The following is a 21513-nucleotide window of genomic DNA, read 5'->3' as shown; positions in this document are numbered from 1 at the left end:
AATGGGGGAAGGGGAAGAAAGAATCCTATGGTGTTGGGTTGGAATTAAAAATATACAAGTATGAACTCATGATTTTTAAAAAATTATATTTCCTAGCTTTGTCCATGAAGGAGCTAGAAGCAATGATCCCCCAGTAGCAAAGAACACTCCTATTGCCCTTGTCTTAATTTCTAAATACATTCTTCTCTAAAAGGAACCAGGGCTCCTTTGAGAAATGGCAGATTCTAGAAATAGAGCTGGAAAGGTACAACATGGGCTTTGAACATCTTGTTATGCCATGAAGTAAGGAAGTACTCAAAAAATAATGGTGGCATGTCAGAAGTACACAGGAGTGTGCTCAAAAGTGCTCCCATGGACCAAATCTGGAACAATTTGAGCATCAAAATGAATAATATAGGGAATGTATATTCATTTAAAAAAATCCACCAGTTCGTGGCGATACTAAAAAGCAAAGGGGACCAGGATGGGGATGGAGAGCTCTTCTCTTACAGATGAATGCCAATTAATAAATGTAGAAAAAATGATAGAATTAGAAAATCACTGCTTAAGAATTGCTGTGGTAATAATTGATTCAGGCAAGAATAGATACTAAAATCATAGGGTGATAGATTGTTGGGGAATGGGATATCCATAAATTCACAGAGCTGCTTATTAATTCCAAAAAGAAAAAGGGTAACTTTGCATTGGAGAAAACTTAATCAGATCACCAAATTTCACATGACAGATCATGCTGCAAGCTACACCATGTAGCACTTCTTGTAATGTTCTGAAAGACACAACATCACTTCCATGGTTTTCATACCCAGTGGTTTGCCCAGTTCCAAATATGAAGAAAAAGGAGGCGATTCAAAATGAGATAGTTTGTGAAAAAATAGGTTTGAAGTCTCCAATGACATCAGTGTCATGAGGGTTAAAAAAAAAAAAGACTGGGTGATTGTTCCCCAAATATATAAAAGTAGACTAAAAAGATTTGCCAACTAAATGTGCTATGTGATTTGTGATTGGATCCTGTTAGGTGAGAAAGTGTCTTTATTCTCAGGAGACATACGCTTAATTTATTTAGGGATAAAGTTTCATGAAGTTTGTAACTTACTCTCAGAAAAGAGAGACAGCAAATATAGCAAACGTTAACATTTGGTGAATCTACGTAAAGGGTATATGGATACTCATTGTTCTATTCATGTAAATTCTCTGTAGGTTTTAAGTTTTAAGAAATAAGTCATAAGAGGGGCGCCTGGGTGGCTCAGGTGGTTGAGAGTGGGACTCTTGGTTTTGGCCCAGGTCAAGATCTCGAGGTCTTTAGATCAAGCCCCGTGTGAGTTCCTCTCTCAGTGGGGAGTCTGCTTGGGATTCTCTCTCTCTCTCCCTCTACCCCCCCCACCCTGCCTCTGCTTGCATGCACTCTCTCTACATATATAAAATAAATAAAAAATCTTTAAAAAAAGAAAGAAGTCAGAGGAAAGGAAAAATATTTAACAAAAATTATATGAAAGTCATATGAGCTTTGGAAATTTATTTATGAATAGTATTTACACAATGTTCTTTGTTCCAATTGAATATCACGTGTATTGTTTAATACACAGCATATTTACTCAATGACATGCATTTACATTTTATAAGAAAGTAAAAAAGGGTATAACTAGATGAACAAATTGTGAAACCATTACAGAAGTAATGAACTAAAACATTATTTAATATTTCTGAAGGAGATTAATTTTTAAATGGTCCCATATATATTTTTGTCTAGTTTTTTAAACTCTCCTGTTTTTATGTTCATTTTTTATTACACAGAATTCAGCTACTTACTCAAAGTCACTTGGAAATATTAAGGGTTTAATGTAAATACATCTGGACTTTCTGTAACGTCATTATCCTCCTTGCTCTAAGAATCCTGGCTTGAGTAGAAAATGAGATAGAATTTAGTTTTGAATTGCCATTAATTTTTCTATTAATTACAAGTCATGCATTACGTAGTATTCATACCACGAGAAGAGGGAGATTTTTGACTTTTCCCCGACTCACTGTTCCCTTCTCCTTTTCTTTGGCCCCAGGTGACCCAACAAGTATGGGTATAATTTATGTCCCCTTGGATCCCAGCCTTGGTCACCTGGAAAAGCTGGCCATAAATGTTCAGTAGTGCTTTGTTTTTTTGTTTTCTTTTAACAAGTTTACTTTTTGTTAATCATATTACTAGATTTTCCTTTTTCTTACTTTATTGAAGTAAAATTTACATATGAAATTCACCCATTCTAAGTATACAATCCAGTAATGTTTTAGGAAACTTAATGAGTTGCACACTTATCACCACAGAACAGTTTTTTTTTAACATTTCTATCACCCCAAAAAGATTTTATTTATAGTTAATCTCTGTTCCTGCTCTGAGCCCCAAGCAAACACTAATCTACTTTTTGTGTCTGTAGATTTGCCTTTTCTGGACATTTCAAACAGATAGAATTATGTATGTAGTCTTTATTTCTGGCTTTTTTCACTTAGCACAACGTTTTTGTTTATCCAAGTTGTAGCAGGGATCAGTACTACATTCGTTTTTGTTACTGGGGAGTATTCCATTTGAATGGATGTATCACATATCTCTTTTTACCAAGCCAATTGATGGAAATTTGTGTTGTTGCCAATTTTTAGCTATTGTGAATAATGCTGCTATGAACATCCATGTGCAAAGCTTTGAGTGTTCATGTTTTCATTTCTCTTGGGTAGGTATCTAGAAAAAAATTGTTAGGTCACTTGGGAAATCACTTTTTAAGAAACTGCCAAACTGTTTTCCAAAACCTGTACCATTTTACATTTCCACCAACATGTATGATGAGTGTTCCAGTCAGTCACTCCACATCCTCACCAACATTTACTCTTGTTTGTTCTTTTAATCATAGCTCTTCTAGTGGGTATAAAATGTTATTTCATTGTGATTTTAATTTGCATCTCCCTAATGACTGACTTTGAGCATTTTTTCTTGTGCTTTGTAGCCACTCATTTATATATATTCTTTGATGAGATGTCTTTCAAATCTGTTGTTCATTTTTAAAAATTAGGTTGTTATTATATTGGTGATTTGTAAGAGTTGGTTGTATATTCAGTATACAAATCCTTTATCAGATGTGTGATTTCATAGTATTTTCTCCAGGTCTGTAGTTTCTCTTTTCATTTTCTTATGCTGTCTTTTGAAGAGCAAATTTTGAATTTCGGCGAAGTGCAATTTATCAATTTTTGCTTTTCCGGCTCATTCTCGATGGTTTTTGAAAGGAAGAAAATGCAATAGTTATGTGGATAACAGGGGCATCTGATCGCCAAAGGCAAATGCTGCTTGGTAATTCTGAGAGTATTACCACACTGATGAGAAGAAAAGGTGAAGGTGATATTTCATCCACTGTTCCCAGTACATCCTCTCCTTACCTGACCTCTGAAATGGAGCCATTGGCCTTGAAAAGCCTGGTGTCTAAAATTAATAGTCTTCCCCATCTGACTAAGAAGGCAACAGCTGAGCAACATGAGATCAAGGACCATATTAGTTTAAACAGGGGCTCAAAGTGGCATTTGAGAGAGAGGATACTTCCTTTCAGAGTGGACACTTGTCTTTTCAGAAGACTTATTCTGACTGAGAGTAAAGACCTTTACCAGAGAATTGTGTAGTCATTTTGAACTCTGTAAAACTTCCTTTTATCTGCTGGAAATTATACTCTGCACTTGAAGGGGTCCAAACCCTAGGATGTCCTCCTATACATGGTAATTACTCTATTTTAAATAATTGTTATAACCTCTCATATCTCTTCTTTCTATGTTGCCTTAAATAACAGGTTGTACCAAACTCCAGGTAGAGCTTAACATTTATTATTTCTTTGCAAAATTATTATATCTTGGACCTGTTTTCTTTTTAATTTGTTAATTTTTATGTGGCTTCCTGATCCAACGTGAGTACCATCTGCAACTACATATTGTGTATAAGTCATAGTTTGCCTTAGAAATAGCCATGCATCTGCCTCCTTTTTTTAATAATGTTTTTTTTTTCAGGGCAATTTGAAAGAATGCTAGTATTGATCTATAATGTATCATAGTTCTAGAACTCTGGTTGGTATTACATTTCAGTGTGTTTGAAGTAAGGTCTTTGTGTGGCTAAGAAGAATTTTGCAGAGCATTGGATTTTTAATAATTTGGAACTTAAGGTTTATATGAGTTTTACTATCTGAGTTGAGAGAATGAAAAATGAAGTTTTGTGGAGATAATTGCAGATGATTTTAAATTTGAGAAAAAGCTGGAAGCAGGGGCACCTGGGTGGCTCAGCTGGTTAAGCGACTGCCTTTGGCTCAGGTCATGATCCTGGAGTCCCATGATCGAGTCCTGCATCAGGCTCCCTGCTCAGGGGGAAGTCTGATTCTCCCTCTGACCCTTCTGCCTCTCATGCTCTCTCTCTCTCAAATAAAAAAAATTTTTTTTTTGGTGTGTGAGAGTAAGCTTTATTTCTACTCTCAAACTCCTACAACTTTGAATAAATTAAAAAAAAAAAGCTGGAAGCAATTTTCAGAAAATCTCCAGCAGGGGGCCTCAGCAGTCAGCGGTGGGAACCCGCCGCAAATTCCAATCAATCTCTCTCTCCCCAAGCCCCCATACCATCAAGTGTGTGGACATAAACTATGTGTAGATCTCTAGTATCAGAGCGGTATTATGTGTATTACTTAATTTGGAATAAAAGTATTTCAAAGAAAGCACAAGGATTTGCACTCGATACCTAGCAGTTAATGACAAATCGAAGAAAGCTATCTGGGTATTTTATCTGCGTGACAGCGCTGTAAGGAAATTTCTTTTTTAGAATAAACACCAAACATTTCTGGTGTAGGCAGAGAAGGGCTCTGGAAATGGGCCATCTGGTGGAGATTACCCCCCTTTTGGGGACAAAATTCCCCTGGGGGAAGCATGAGAGACCCCTCACACAGGAAGGAGCCCTTCCTACTGGGGATGGGAGGAGCAAAACCTGCAATCCCAATTAACCCCAACGAAATTTTATATTCTATATTTAAATTGGCCACTTGATATACATCTCATTTTATGCACTGAGAGATACAGTCACCCAGGGAGACTGAAGGTTGCCTTTTACTGTTCACTTTTGTAGGACAAGTTGGGGGAAAAAATCCTTTTTTTCTTTCAAAGTTCCAGCATTTGAAACTTGATATTAACATTAGCATTTCTTTTCCTAGTTTTGGGTCTTCTTTCCAGTTTAAATAGAAGGGACTTCAAAATTCTCACTGGTCATTTTCTCCAGAAGTCAAATATGTGAGTAAGTGATGAGATCTTTGTCCCCCCCCCCCCCCTTTTTTTTTACAGTCAAGAGGAGGGCACACTCAAAGCTCATGATTGCGTCTTAATTTACAAATCAGGGACAGAGGGAGATGAAAACCACACTCCAGACAGTAACTTCATCGGACTCACCACCAAGATGTTAAAAGTGAAGAGGCTGGAAGAAATCAACACATGTTATAATAGTAACAAACTGGAGGAAATGGCCTTCTTCCAGTGCATGGAAAAGGTTGAGAAAGTGAAATGTTTTCTGGAAGAAAGTTCCAGTGAACAGGAATCAAGATCTGGAAAGAATGAGGTAATTATGTGCTAATTTAGTCTTGTAAAAAATATCAGTTCTACTTTATCTGTTCTTACATGAATCAGTAAATGTAACCATTTATCAGACTCGTCAAATTCTATTTTTGCCGCTTGTGTGAAGAATTACGGAACGTTTATGGATAAGACATTTTTCATTGTGTTTCACTGAGGATTACGTGTTGTAGATTATACAACAGAGTTTGGTAAGTAATTGAGGGGCTTTGAATGTGCATCTCTACCAGCAGGCTTCTCCTCGTTGTGGTTAGTGGCTTAGATGTTATGAAAGGGAACTTCTGGAAACACACATTTCTTGAGAAGGATCATTTACAAGGATGGGTGTGAAATTCAGAGAAGCACTATGAGGGGCACAATCGTTCTGCAGAAGAGTTTCTAATTTCCTCAAGACTTTGAGTTCCTCACAGTGTAGGTGACAAAGCTGTTGGCAGTGACTGGTCAGAGACGGGGACCAGCAAGCCCTCCCTGAAGGTTACGCCTGGGTCCTCAGTTGTGCACAATGAAACCCTGAGCCTGATTCTGGCTACTTGATCTTTGGCAAGTTCCTAACCTCAGCCAAGATGCTGCCTCATCAGAATAATGGGACGATGGCTGTTGAGGAATTTAAGTGTGATAATGTGTATAAAGCCCTTAGCACAGTATCTGTTCACCATGGTAAACTGTCATCCAACAGCAGTCTTCTCTTCTCTCTTGACTTAGTCAGTCCCACTCATGGATCCATGGAAGTGCAGCTCCTGGCCCAGGGTTGGCCTCCCAGCATGTTGCCTGTGCCTTTCTTCTAGCATACACAATTGTTTCGAAGTCTGTCACCTTTCTCTCGATAGTGCTCTTCAAGGTCGAGACCTTGAATGACTCGTACTTGGACTCCCCTGGTAACCAGCACAGAAGAGGTCCCCAAAATGTCTGTGGAATGAACAGATCTGTAGAAGTGAATTCTGCATTCTGGTTGAAGGCTAGGAATGAGTATTCTTAAAGATCAGAGCAGGTGATTCTTACTAGGCAGGATTGGAAATATCCTTCTTTGTCCAACTACTGTTCTGAAGAGCACTATTAGGACAGGAAGGGCATTTCTAACGGTGCCCCGGACAATGAAGCAGGGCTGCTAAGTAACTGTCAGTGAGTATGGAATGATAAAACGTGCTGGAGAAAAGAAAGGAGTTGTGTTGAAACTTAGGTTTCTTGAGACCTCCACTTTCCCTATGAGTTAATATCTTGTTCAGTATATACCAAAAAGAAACTTCCACAGGTGAAATTGAAGTCACATATGAAGGACTTCCTCCTTAGGGCTATTAGGATGCAAATGAATAAACAGAAGGATTCCTTTTTCTGTTCATTAACTTCTCTAGGACAGAGAAGACAAAACAGTCTTCTTGGATAACTTTGAAATAACCAGCTACTGGTAATAGTTATATGAATTTGATTATTTTTCCAGGACTGTTTTCCTCCGGGTTCTGTGATATAATTTTTAGAAGTAGGAATTATCTTTGAAGAGGGAGATGGTGCTAAGCTGGAACAGAAACATTTTTAGGAAGAATTGTTTTCATGATAAACTGCACCAGAATATCAGAAATCAAATGATTTGGACATTAAGTATTTTTGGATATTTTTGAGGGCAAGACTGAGAATGTTGCTCCTCAGAAACCCTAAGAGAGCACCCTTTGCACTTGGTCTGATGTCCCGCGTGTAACCTGGGCCTTCTGGCCTTGATCCTGCAGTCGATGCTGGGTGGAAGATGGAAAGGAGTGACTGGTAGCTCCCTATGTCCCATTCAGCTTCTTCTTTGTAAATGGCGAAGGGCCCAGAGATGTCAGCAATAAATGTCCCTCTCTCTCTCTCTCTGGCCCTCTGGAGGATGGATGGAACATGAAGGGGAGACACAGAGCTCTTCTTCTTTGTGTGGCTGCCAAGGCCACAGTACTGGAGGCCCTGGCTGGCCCAGTCAGTGGGTGCCAGGGTAGGCAGCGGGCCTTGGCCGCGGGTGGGTGGAGAAGGGCATTCCAGTAGCTCAGATGTCAGCAGGTATGCAGACAGAGCTAGACTGACATGTCTCCATCTTCTGCTGGGGCCACAGTAAATCTTCACAATATCAGGCGTTACTCTCCAGGGACCGTCTAAAAAATGTTTGCCATAATTTGCCATAAGTGGAGAAAACTTATTCTCCTTTTTCTTTTTAGTCCTTCTCTTTCTGAGAAGATTAGCATTGCTCATCACAGTAGAAAATGTCACTGTGGTGCACTGGAAATAATTTACTCTGAATTTCCGATACTCTAGTGATATGGAAGCTTTGTTTGGAAGGCGTGAAGTGCAATTTCTTTCTAGAAGAGTCTTTACTCCCTAGTCCAGGCTGGTAAAACTCAGGTTCTTTTCCTTTTCCTGCTCTTAACCAGGTTTTTAAATTTCACTTATTTTTCCCCCACTAGACTAATTTTAACTATCTTCTTTCTTTTCCTCTACTTTATTTTTTGTTGAATTTGTTAAATGCCACATATTCTACTTTTCTCCTGTGGTTTGTTCACTTTATTTTTCTACTTCCCTTTTTATTCTGTTTTTTTTAATGACTTTTCTCATTGTCTTATATTCTAGAGGGTGTTCAAAATCACCTAAATAATGTAGAATTTTAAAAATTTTTAGCAGATATGCCATAATAAACCAGGTCTAAGCCTACATAATGTGGTGTTGAAATAAAGTAAAACACAAAAAAATTAATCTGCTACATACAAGGGATGAGCTCACTAGCGATTGTGTATATACCGTTAACTCATAAATGGTAAATGACTCTCATAACTATAATTAGTATCATTTTTATAGAATCAAATCCAGGTTTTCTTCTTCGGTTAGTTCTCTGTTACCTATATAAATAGCCCCCTGCTATACTTCTCTTAGATATAATTTACTGTTTAACACACACACACACACACACACACGCACACACACATGCACACGCACTTTATTTGTTTAATAAAAGACAAAAGGGCCAGACAAACAGAGTTCTACTCTCCCATTTGGTTCTGTCTGCCTCCCTTTGCCTGCTCCCACTTATGATACATATACCTACTTTTTATGCCCAAGGTTATCTATGTTCACCTCCTTGTCCTTCGCCCCCCACCCCCACCTTCCTGTAGAACCCTGGTTCCTGTCCTCCATCTGAAAGGCACGGTCCGAACCAGGGGAGTGAGGCAGAGCTGTGGGAGTAGAAACAAGGATGGCTCTAACAGAGGCAGAATGCTTAAATGCCTGCTACAAATGCTCCAAGACCAAACAAAAAATATTTATCGACAGGATGTGAATAGCATAGAGTGGGTTGGAGCAAAGCGTGGATCTCCCTATTTTGATTGCAGTTGGTGCGCTTAATCGCAGATGGCATTTCCTGACTAACCACTGTGAAATTGTACCGCCGGTGGTGCTCACAGTGACTTACTTAGATATCAAAATATCATGGCTGAGGGTGGAGGCTTTGCAATTTTTAAAGTTGCATTTCCCTACCCCATCTCTTTGCTCCTTTGCTCCTAAGGGCAGGAGAAAGCTCCCTGGCGGTGTCCCAGCCAGCAAGGCAGATGCCAGTTTCTGTGGTGCTAATCGTCCTTGAACTGGGGACAAGCGCATTCAAGTTGGTGTCGTTTGTCACCAGCGGGTCTGTCTCTGCCCCTACACCTGTTTCAGATCTGTCACGCAAGCCGTCCTATTTTTCCTTTTAAAGAGGCAGATTATCTGTGGATCGTGTAGCTGGGAAACACAAATTGCAGGACCCTGTGAGAACCCTCTGCCATGGGGCAGCGCCTACTCCTCAGAAGTGGGCATGTAACAAGCATGTGCTTGGAAACGTGCTTGTGCTAGATCAGGGGAGGGAAGGAGCATATAAGCCAAGTGACTTCCATAGCCGCTCCCCGAGAATGGACTTAGCACTTAGAAGAAAAGACATCTGGATTGTAGGTAGCGTGTGCCTTATCTCGTCTTCCTTACTCTGGCGTGTGTTCCAGTCCATGATGACACGGGGAGGTCACAGACAGGCTCCTGCCCTGGAGGACACGCAGGTAGTAACATCACTTTTAATTAAGACAGATTCATTTTACTGTTCTATTTACTGTTCTATTTCCAACCAGGGAGTGGTGCTTGCCAAAGGAGACGGAATGCATGCCCTGTCTTAATCCTTGCCAGAGACTACCGCCTTAGGAGGGGTTGGGATAATAATAGTGGCATGTGGCTCATTTCAACATTCCAAGCACTTGCACCAACTTTCGGGGAACCTCAAAGCAACCATTCTTGCTGCATGTTAAAGTTGGCGAGCTATTTTTGTTTTGAGAGCAAAATAATGTGAACATCTCTCCATTCCCCTACTACGTATATGACTTAATTATGAAAGTAGAATGACACAAGAGTAAAACTTATGTCCCCCTTATCATGTCTATGGCGAAGGCAGCATCCGAAGAGCGGCCGCCTCCCCTGGGGGAGCCAGCTCGCCCAGCCTATATGCTCTTTCTTTGGAACCATTGCCGGATCACGCCTTTCACGTGACACGGCAGCTATTCCAGGAATGGAATTCAGTCCAGAGAATAGTCCAATTCCAAAAGAAGAGAAATAATTCAGATTCTAAGGATTTTAGCACTTCCCAAGAGAGGGTATTCGTGTCTGGGAAAACAGCTCTTTCTACAGATTTAATACTTTTATCAATTAGCGTAAGATACATTATTTTCAAGACAGTATAAAAACCGTTTGGAAGAGAGGCCTGAATCCCAGGAAGGAGATATGTAGCAGTGTCCCTCCACTTTGTTTTGTTCCCATCTACTCCCCTGCAGAGCTTTTAGGCGTTTCTTCCCCTGGTGAAACCCCTCCTGTGAAATCTTAACACCACAGATATACTGTATACCTGCTTACGTATTATAGGCATTATTTGTGCTTTATACGTAAAAGGAATGCTTTTTTTTTTTTATCCCTCCTAAAGAAACAATTTTACCCCCTTGGGGGGTGATACTACCCTCATCGAGAATGCATGATTTATAGTTAAAAAAATTTGTCTCTATACCTGTATGCAGATACCAAAGAAGGTATAAAGAAATATTTATCCAACAAGAAACCACCCCCTCCGCATCCTGGTGGTGTTGGTGGACTGAGAGCTTCAGGCGTCAGGCTTTCATAATGGCCCTGAGCCTTTCCACGGGACCCTGACACAATCAATATTTCGGGGACCATTACGTTCACTTTCAGAGGAATTGCCAAACCTTGGGATGGTTTATTATCTGATCTATCTTAGTTGAGGACAGGGTAAAAGAGATGGGAAAAAGATGGATAGACAGGAACAGACTTTTTTTTTTTTTTTTTTTTAAGTAAGATCATAAAACATTCTAAGTCTCTTTAGGTCTGACCTAATGTCACCATTAGGTCTGTGTTTTCAGACTTGGTCAGTGTTGTCCAAGCATTACTCATTTTTGGCTGCTTAACAGATCTCCTATGGGAAATACCATGAGGGTTTTCATCTTCTATATGGAAAAGAATGAGTTATCCACCCAAGCTCCCAGAATGTAGCCCTCATAGTATTTCCCAATGACAAAGTCAACAAGATATATGCACTAATTGGGAAAGTTGTGGGAATGTATTTCAAAAAGTTTTTGCAACTTTTTAACTGTAAAGAAAATGTCTCTTAAGTCAGATTTTTATAACATAGCCTATTGCTTTTTCCCCCCATTGTTAATGGTTATTTAGAAACATGGACAACCTATTGTCTTAGAAATTTCTGCAAGCCCAGAAGTTTTAGGAACTGTTTTTTCTAAGGGCATCAGAGAATCCTACTTGTGATATTAATGTACTCAGTATCCGTAGAACATAAAACATAGTGTTGGCATACAGGTATAGGGATATCCATAGAACATAAAGCAATCGAAAGATTTTTTCCAATACATCGGGTACAAATACTTGCCCATGTAAAGTTCTGGGTGTCCTAGACCAAACACACAGAGGAATCATATTGTTTGTGTCATTTCAGGTTCTCAGAATAATTAAAATTATGAGAGTTTTATGTTATTCGGTGTAATATGAGAAAAAAACATCTTATTTTCTCTGAAAGTTAAAGCAATACAGTGAAAATATAAATATTGCAAATCAAGTCTGTGTTCTCAAGTAAGAAAATGCTTAACATACTTGATAAAGAAATTCACCTAAAACATTATAGTTGTGAAAAGCATATTGAGCTGTTAGTGTTTCTCAGACTTCAGGTTTTCAGGCCACCTTCATGGGTTTTGCTGTATCTGCTTACTACTTTAACCCCTGTCAATTAATATTTTCACATATCAAGTTATTTAAAAAATTTTAGCAAAAGCAACAATAGAGTGAAATCATGGTTTTGATATGCTTATTCTAGATTTTCAAAGACACAGTAACACACACACACATTTTAAAAATGGTTTACTAGTGTACAACATAAAATCACCCCAAATCCCTAATGATGAGGTGATCCCACGTCAGTCTCTGGACCCCTAGACTAAGGAGGCTATTTCCGGGTCTTTGCCCTGTGCCACTTGGTACTTTCAACTCTATTTGTCATTTTCTTTTTTTTTTTTTTAAAGATTTTATTTATTTATTTGACAGAGAGAGACACAGCGAGAGAGGGAATACAAGCAGGGGAGTGGGAGAGGGAGAAGCAGGCTTCCCGCGGAGCAGGGAGCCCGATGCGGGGCTCGATCCCAGGACCTTGGGATCATGACCTGAGCCGAAGGCAGACGCTTAACGACTGAGCCACCCAGGCGCCCCGCTATTTGTCATTTTCTTGCCAGGCTGACCACTGCTGGATAGGATGACCTCAGAACTGTCCACACAGAGGACTGGGGGGGGGGGGAGCAGCAATGATGCACTGGGTCATCCCCACTGGTCAAGAGCTGTCCCATCGGGTGACTAACCTCTGGCACTTTCAGTTGCATGTAGCTGATCGTCGGTTCCCAGGGGTGTTCCACGTACTTCAACCTCATTTACAATTTTGACTTCAGGAGGAGTGTCTGATTTGCTAGTCCATTGATTAGGTAGGAATGGTATGTGCTCATCTGGATACTGGCACAAACCTGCAGTATAATCCATGGCTCACGGCTTCGTCCACTCAAGGGTTCTGATAAGCCCAGGTTAGCGTGGCATTTCCATAACGAATGGGACACTGAAGACCTGTACAGGCTCTAGCAAGGAAGCTGTGACTCAGAGATTAGGGAGCAAGGCACATAGGAGCCTTGGCGCTCAGCTCATCCAAATCCTTCTTTGAAGGGGGGACTCAAAGTCCAAGAGAGGTAAACTGGACTTGCCCAAGATTCATTACATGGGAGGACTATTCCTACCTAAAATCAGAATTACCCTCCCAACCGTGTTTTCCGGGTTGCTCTTTACGTGTTTTGTTTTACTAGAGCCAGGCTTTTTCACGGAAGGGGTGGGGGGCACTTTGCATGGTGTCTGTGAAGGTTCCGTGTTGGCCACGGCCGGTGGGAACACAACACAGCACGTATCCCGGGCAGGCGTTGGCTCAGCTGGCCCGGAGCAAGGCAGCTTTTCGAGTCCTGCAGGCCTGCCTCGAAGGATGGCTGGCTGGCCATCAGCCAGGCCCACTGGCATCTTGCCTTGGCACCACCTCTTTCTAGGCAGGAGCATCTTGCTTCTTAACTTTCCTGCGCCTCAGGCTCTCCCTCTATGAACAGTTCCCCCAAGGCTTCAACTCGGGAGCTGAGAATCTGAGCAGCAAGGAGCCCAGTTAGAAGGCTCAGGTGGTGACAGAGCAGGTGTAATGCTGCTGTCAGTGGCCAGGTGTCAGGAAATTCTAAAGCAAGGCAGTGACCAGGCTAGAATGAGGGGTGTGTGAGCCCAACGTCTCGTTTGTCTACTAGACCTTTAGCTTCTAGCTTTGTCATTCCAAATGTAAGCAGTGAACAAGGTTGTAAACTTTTTGTATGGCTTGGGGCTTATCTGAACTAACTGGGGTGAGGGGTAAGCATAAAAATGAATTATAGAGACAAGATTTTAATTCATAAATGTATTTTTTTCTTGTGTCCTTGAGAAATGACTCTACCTTCTGTGCAATAGAAATGTTTTATAATAGCATTTCCCCACATCCAGCTATACAATTCTTTTTTTAAAAAAAATATTTATTTATTTGAGAGAGAGAGAGAGAGCAGGGGGAGGGGCAAAGGGGAGAAGGAGAGAGAGAGAATCTCAAGCAGACTCCCCGCTGAGCAGGTAGCCCCATGCGAGGCTTGATCTCATGACCCTGAGATCATGACCTGAGATGCAATCAAGAGTCAGATGCTTAACTGACTGAGCTCCCCAGGAGCCCCCAGCCATACAATTCTACATGGAGTTTTCTCTGCTGTTTCTGGAGTGCCAGCATGCAGGTATACCCATGGAGTTGTTAACTGCAGAGTTCTGATGGGGCATAATAATCAACCTCTGACAAGCATTGCACTATCGCTCTATTCCAGAGCATCTGTCATTCCAGGGGCCCACTTCTAGCTTGGATATCTTTGCCTCTAGCATATATTTGGTCTATAGGATGGTTTCAGATTCTGAAAGGGGTTTTGAGCTCCCTTGGACACTGGAGGATAGGAGAGGAGGAACTAACAGGAGCTGAATATTTTATTTGGAGCTTCTAAGTCTCCTAGAATCTGCTAGAGGCCTTTGCACAGCCCTGAGTCACTCATGCCCCTTCAGTTCTCTGGAGAGGGCTTTACATAGTATCATAGCGTGACCTCAGAAAGTGCTCATCACTTGTGCCAGCCTAAACCCTAAGGAAGGTCCCAGCAGCCCTTGGTGTTTTCCCAAATTGTCCAAGAAAGAGAAATAGGGGGATGGAACAGGCAAGGGGAACACATGATGAATCTACCTTGTTCAGCATCGTCTTTCACTGGAACATCATCCACTAGGCCCGCAGTTCTCAAAGTGAAATCCTTGGACCCCCCTGGGGCACCCTAAGACCCTTTCAGAGGTCTGCAAGTTCAAAACTATTTTCACAATAATTCAAATTATTGACCTTTTCCACTGCACTGACATTTGCACTGATGATGAACAGGCAATGGTGGGCAAACTGCTAACTCCTCAGCACAGAATACGACAGTGGCACCAGTGTCCTAGTAATCATAGCATATTTCACCACCAGACCCTCCACGTTTTTGTTCTGTTTTGTTTTTGAAAGAGACCGTCTTCCTTAAAAATGTACTTGATGAAACAAGAATGTAAATGAGGTTAATCAGCCTGTATCAAAGTCATTTAGATCTTCGGGCCCATATTCTATATTAATTTACTCAGTAAGGAATTACTGAGCTTCTACTGCACGAAGACACACTGTTGACTCTGCTGGGACTGTCCCAGGGTCGTCGCAGGCTACGACTCTGGTTTGGAGGGTAGATACTTGAAACCCAAAGACACAAGCTGTTTCACGTATTGATGCTCACTGATGGTGTCAAAAAGAGGCAGAATCTGATGACACAAGATCAGGTATTTAAAGGGTAAACATAGGATACTCATTTAGGTTGCAAATGGCTTTTTTTCTGTTCAGTCTGAGCTCCACGTATTAGAGATGTTTTCTGTTAGGATCTCCCTTTAGACCACTTGGCAATCTGTAGTTATTTAGAAATTTAAAAATGAATAATGACCTGTGTTAGGTCCTACTTTCTTCCCAACCTTCCAGAATAAGCATGTTGAATTAATAGGATAATATAAGTAAGTTTCTACATTCTTAAGGCTGTGTTTGCATCTGCCTATTTAGAATTTATGCTTTAACCTGGGTCTATTTATTTATTTACTTATTTTATTTAACAAGCATGTAAGTGGCCCTCATTGTATGCCAGACCCTGTTCTAAGCAATTTACAAATAACTCATTTAAACCTTGTAGGCACTTCCCTGATTGGCTCTATGGCTAATACTAATGATTGCTAACACTTATGTTGTTTATTGTGTCCCAGGCACCGGGTTAAGAACTTTTCATACAGCATCTCAGTTAATCCTCAATGTCCAATGAATTTATATAATTATTACCTCCATTTTACAGAGTTATACAGCTATATACCATGATATCTCTTGAATGGGTTAGCTTGCCCCATAACATGAAAAGGAAAACTACATTTATTTGAAGAAAATTTAACTGGAATTTTTTTTTTTTTTTAAGTTAAACGTGAAGTATTTGAAAACAAATCGTCTCTGATGGATTTTCTAAGGACAGTTTGTATTATCTGCACATTATCTGAAATATAGTTTCCATCTGATGACTACTCTGCTTGTTTGCTCTATTTCTCTATGCAAACACAGCCAGAGTGGCTAGATTGAAAGCGGTCCGGTTTCTTTTGCTTGACGGCGAGGCTCTTTTCTGGAACAGCGATGTAACAGTGACCTCTAGTGGGGAGAAGTTGCAAAAGTTACCGCGGCTGGGCAGTGAAGTCCCACCACTTCAGGCGAAGCCTTCTGATCGTAGGACGGGTGTCCTGTGGCCGAAGTCAGCCATCAGCAAGTGTTGGTCCATGAACACAGCAGAAGCTAGGCGAGAATATATTGGAACTAATGATTCTCTGAAACATATAATAAGGCTGGAAAATGATAGGCTAAATTGGCTTACTTTATTGTAACAATGCAGTACATCACATACAAAATATGTGTTAATTGGCTGTTTACATGATTGTAAGGCTTCTGGTCAACAGTAAGCTGTTGGTAGCTAAGTTTTGAGGGAGTCAAAAGTTATACGTGGATTTTCAACTGTGCAGGGCGTCAGCAGCCCCAACCCAACGTTGTTCAAGGGTCAACTGTATTTAAATAGAGAAGGATTTAGTAACTTGGGCTTGATAGAACATGAGAGAAAGCAGAGCCTGTTTATTTTATTGGACACATGTTACTGAATATGTCACAGGAGTCAAGGCAATGTGTGGGTCGTTCAAGCCTGACACAGATACAGTTAAAGATTTATGAACTCTCAAATTATAACAATTACTATCGCTGATATGACAAAAGGGGCAGGAGACTCCACTGGGGTCCTGTCCAGCACCTTCATCTCTTGATATTTCAAATGGTGAATGACTAGACCCGACTTACCTAGCTGTTGGATACCACAAGAGATGCTGCATCATCTACCTCTCGACTCTCCGACCCTGTTCTCTGAGAACCATCCCTGGTCCCAAGCTCAGGAGGCCACACCCAGTTTACTAACAGAGTTGTATATTACAGCGAAGTTACTCGGGGATACAGGGAAGAATGGAAAGTCACCGGGCATAATAGCTAACTCTTAAGCTTGTCTACCAGAAGATAATGACCTCTAATTGAAGCCTGTCTATTTCCAATTATTCTACTTTAATACTGTGTGTTTGCATGATCATATCATCTTATGTGGGATTATTAATATTATTCCCCAACACATAACATTGGACATTCTCAATGCATATTACAATATTAAAGGCTCTGAGAGGTCCCCTGTTAAAACAGCAACAGAACCATTTTAACCAGGCACATGGGAAGCATTCAATAAATGTTAGCTCATATCTGAAACACTATTAGCGTTCTAATTTATCCTAAGAGCTTTCAAAATTTATCTGACCACTGAACTCTTCTGTTTCCCGAATCATATTCACGTCTCAGGATGCCATAAGATGTACCTTGTGGAATGCTGGTTTAGAGAGGATCCATTATCAACTCTGGTATCAAATAGCCCCAGATTCAAATTCCCGTGGGGCCCCTTACCAGCTGTGTGACCTTAGTCATTTAGCCTGAATCTCTGTCCCTGGTTCATCATAATGGGCCAGAATGCCCACCTTGCAGAATAATTGGGAGGGTTAAATTAGCTAATCTGTTAGCAAGTGGCTTGGTGCCTGGCACAGAGATGTGACCCCCAAATTTAATATCTGTTCCCACTTCTTTATTTTCACCACACCTTACCGCATTCTTTCTCCTCTTCTATGCCTTTTGAAATCCTTCCTGTCCTTCAAGGTCAGATTCAAATCCCACCACCGTTGATTCTAATCTAACATCCCGCCTCCTCCCCCCACACCAAGTTTGCCTTAACTACATCATCCTTTAAGTACACCATTTAAATAACATATGCCATTTGTGTGGGTAGTTTTGGTACCCTTTCTGGTAATAATTGTTTCACAGGTTGGGTCTCTGCTCCTAAAAAGCTGGGGCTCCTTCCCTGTGGGGATCATTCCCTAGATTTCTTTGTATCCCTCTTAGCAACTGTGTTAGGCATGTCCATTTTCATTTGTGCTCTAGTTATTACCAACACATTTTAGGAAAAAATTCATATTTTAAGTCTTTGAAGTGAAGATAATTATTAATATACTTATGTCAAATATTTAAACAAAGCAATGAGTAGAATTCCAAATAGCAGAATATTTGGAATGATATTGGTGTTGGACATTTCCTCAAAAAGTTCCAAGAGGATGTGCTTGAATGAAATTTTAATCATTTCTAGACTGGCAGAATCAATTTTGAGAGATCAGTATGATCTGATCCACTCTAGCATTCTTCATTTACCCACAGATCAGAGTGTCTGCAATAAGAGAATACCCATAATTCTGGGTGATTTCTGGCTCCTTCTGAAGAAGAAGGCAGTCTGCTTCCTCTTTCTCTCAAGTCGAAATCTGTCTATCAACTTGTACTCTGAAATGGCTCTAATAAAATTGAGTGAAAATTGTTTACAATTCTATCCGAGGGACATTGCATAGATTCTGAAGTCCCTTTTGGAATTAATTATTCAATAAAGAGTAGGTTAATTTGAATGTAGTTTTTATTTTTTTGTTCCTTTTATATAGTCTGATCCTTAACAGTTGCTATTTATGTGTGATGAAGATGGTCACTCGTCACAAACCAGAATCTTATTGTTCAGAGCGTGGCCTGTGACTTGTCAGCATCTCCTGGGAACTTGTTAGAGATATAGACTCTTAGGTCCCACCCAGATCTACTAAATAGGAATGCATTTTAATAAGGTCTCTGGATGATTCACATGCATATGTAAGTCTGAGAAGCACTAGAATATTTGTTACTCCCGCAATTGAAAAACGAAGGGTTAAAGTTTACTGCAAAAAATTGCTGAAAGGAAAATAAACATTTCCTACTGCACTTAAGAATATATGCTTACCTAAGTAATATATATGTATATTACATGTATACACACACCTATATATTCAAGACGTAAATGTATACGTGTGTATCCTCCAAAGGGTCTCTCTGGCTGTTCTTGGGAACCAGGCAATATCCTTTCTTGAACATTTTATGAGAATATTTTCCTTGATAAAATAAATATGTCTAATAATAGTTCTTTCCATTAGATTTCCCAGGCAGACAAAATACGAAGCTTGCATTCCGGCCAGTGAGATTAGCTGGGTGAGAGAACTTGTGAAGTGCCAGGAATGGCCTGCTTTCCCTGTGAAGGTCACACTCTCAGAGGCGGGTGTGGATATCAAGTTCCTTGCCCATTTGAGAGTTTGTAGCCCTCTGATGAGGCTCTGCGTCATGGAAATCCCTTGGTCGGCTCTTGCCGGCAAAGCAACAGGCGGTTTAATTGAAAGCCACATATGTGCTGAGTAAAGGACTAATCCCTGAGATTCTACCTGGTCCCGGAGTTACTTCTTCCACAGGTGCTTCCTGGCACGTAAGCATGAGCACTTGTGGTGTGAAGGAGCTGGACCCATCGCCTTCCCCTGGCGCGGGTCCTAGGATGGCTTTTGGTTCAGAAGCTCTCAGGGTCAAGTGGAAAGATCATTGGTATCTGGAGTCTGTGGGTCCATCTGGCCTTTGCCACTCACATTAGATAAGTGACCTTGACTATGTTATGTAACTCTCTGAGAATTTGTTTATCTGGGAAGAGAAACGCTGTTCGAAGACAGCATGTCTCAAAGTCTCTTGAGGATCACCTAGGGGGCTTGGGGAGTGTACAGATCCCCAGCCACTCGAAAGACACTGAAGCAGAATCTCCATGAGTGGAGCTTGGGAATCTGTGTTTCTAATCACCTTTCAGGGGATTCTTACGAGAAATGTGGTTAGCAATGTTCAAGGGAAACCATTTGATTGATAGCCAGCTCACGTCCCTTCTTCTATCCCTAAACTTATTCGTATCGGCAGATGCCAATTGGCAACTAAGAAGGTGATGTTGTGTCATTGCTGTGGGTTGGTTAGACTATAAAAATATATGAAACTTTGAACTATCTGGCCTGAGTACTCATCACCCCTACCACTTATAGTGAAATTAGTCCTGTGACCACTTGAGTTTCCTTATCTATAGAATAAACTGGTAATAATACACACAGATGAGATGATTTTTGTTCTGAGTCCATGCTGCATAACTGTCAGCTGATATTACAGAACTTCTTGACCCTCCTGTTGCTTGTTTGGTCTCTGGGGATTATGAATTCACGGAAAATTGTGGGAAACTATAGTTTTTACGTATATATTTCCATTTCCACCATAACTCTTCTTTCTTCATGTCAGCTCCATCAAGACTAAAAGGAGAAATGTTTCGTAGGATTAAAAATTTGGTTCTTTCATACCCAGTGAGAGAAGAGAGAACGTTGGCTTCTTTACAGTTGGGTAGAAGATACACTAGGTAGTTAAGGTAGCAAAAGAGGATTCACCCAGAATAAAACCAACAGATTTAAAAATAATCCGAAAAGAAGAAAGATATAATACAAAGGTTTAAAGAAGAATTGAGAATCATTTTGCATGACATGCAAGCAGGTGGGAGGGCCTGTCCCTGTCTGAAGAATTATAATGAAGTAAGCCTTCCTTGAATGTATTTGAGACACTGAATAAAATCCAACCCCAGTGTTCTTAGCTCTGAACATATCCACAAATAGATCGAGACAGCAGTTGGGGACAGAGGGTCAAGGAAGGTTGTCAACGAAAGAATGTTTGGGAGGAACAACCAAGGTCAGGTGGAGCGAAGCCCGCACCTTCTTCAGTGTGAGGTCACTCTCAGCAGAAATGAAGCACGGTGCAGTCCCTTTGGCCATTACTGCAAAGCCCTCTAGATTTTCAGTTTTATGGCATTGGCAAAAGATTCCATTAGCCTCCCAGAATGTTGAGTTCACCTCCTCCCAAGACTCCAGCAGCTTCAGGGTTCACTCCGCATGGCCTGGCACAGAACGGCATTCCCTAGGGTCACTGCGGAGCTGGCCAATGAACTCCGTCAAGACCAGCGTCCAGCTCAGATGGATTCTGGCTGTGTGTGTGGGCCCAGGTGGGACTACTGTCTCCAGAAATGCAAGGAATTGTACTGTTCTGCTCAGGCCAACTGGAAAAGATTTATGAAATGCTTCCCAAGTGCCCAGATACCTGCTAGGATCTATAGAGGAGGCCAAAGAAATGGGATTTACGGTGCCCGTCATGATTAGCTGTTGGACCTATGTCAATTCCTGTAGCTTGCTGAGTAGGTATTTGAAATATGGGTTTAATAATACTGCTCTCACGCTGGCTGCTATGCAGAATACATAGACACTGTGTATAAAGCCCTCAGCACTCTGTCTGATACATACTGAGCACTCAATAAATGGTAGCTCACATTAATATTATTGTTACTGTTACTCGAGAGGCTTATCATTTAGTCAAGGTTGAAAGGTCTGACTGTATGAATCGGGCAAATTCAAGCGGGTTCTTGGGGACTGTAATTCTCCAAGTGTAGCCAGCAGGCTGGTCCAGGCCGACCTCCTGTGGGACGGGCCTGCAGACCACTGTTGTTTGGGGCTTTCTCTCCTCCCACTTAGGTTTATGCAGAAATGGAGTCATCTGCTCAGATTGCCTGCTGACAACCTCACTACCATGTAGAAGAGAGCACGTCATGGCCATCTACTGTTATGAGTACCCTCTCCTTGCTGCCACTTTCTATTCTTTACCAATCCCTTAAAACTCCAATTTCGGAGCCGAATCTCCAAGTCCTTTCGGAATAAAAGATGAACCAGATA

The 21513-nt window shown here is 41.0% G+C and overlaps 1 protein-coding gene across 1 annotated transcript in view; it reads left to right on the top strand.

The window, feature by feature from the left end:
* The first annotated feature begins 5428 nt into the window (after positions 1 to 5428).
* The window catches only part of MYLK4 (myosin light chain kinase family member 4), an 85346-nt gene continuing 69261 nt past the window's right edge, over positions 5429 to 21513 (top strand). Inside the window, exon 1 of the mRNA XM_032425001.1 lies at positions 5429 to 5602. Within this exon, the coding sequence (XP_032280892.1) occupies positions 5444 to 5602 (159 nt within the window). The 5' untranslated portion in view covers positions 5429 to 5443. The remainder of the gene's footprint in view (positions 5603 to 21513) is intronic.

This window comes from Phoca vitulina, unplaced genomic scaffold (assembly GCF_004348235.1).
Source record: "Phoca vitulina isolate PV1807 unplaced genomic scaffold, GSC_HSeal_1.0 scaffold31, whole genome shotgun sequence".
Classification (NCBI taxonomy): domain Eukaryota; kingdom Metazoa; phylum Chordata; class Mammalia; order Carnivora; family Phocidae; genus Phoca; species Phoca vitulina.
Note: the sequence above shows the minus strand (reverse complement) of the source record. Positions and strands in the feature narration are given on the sequence as shown.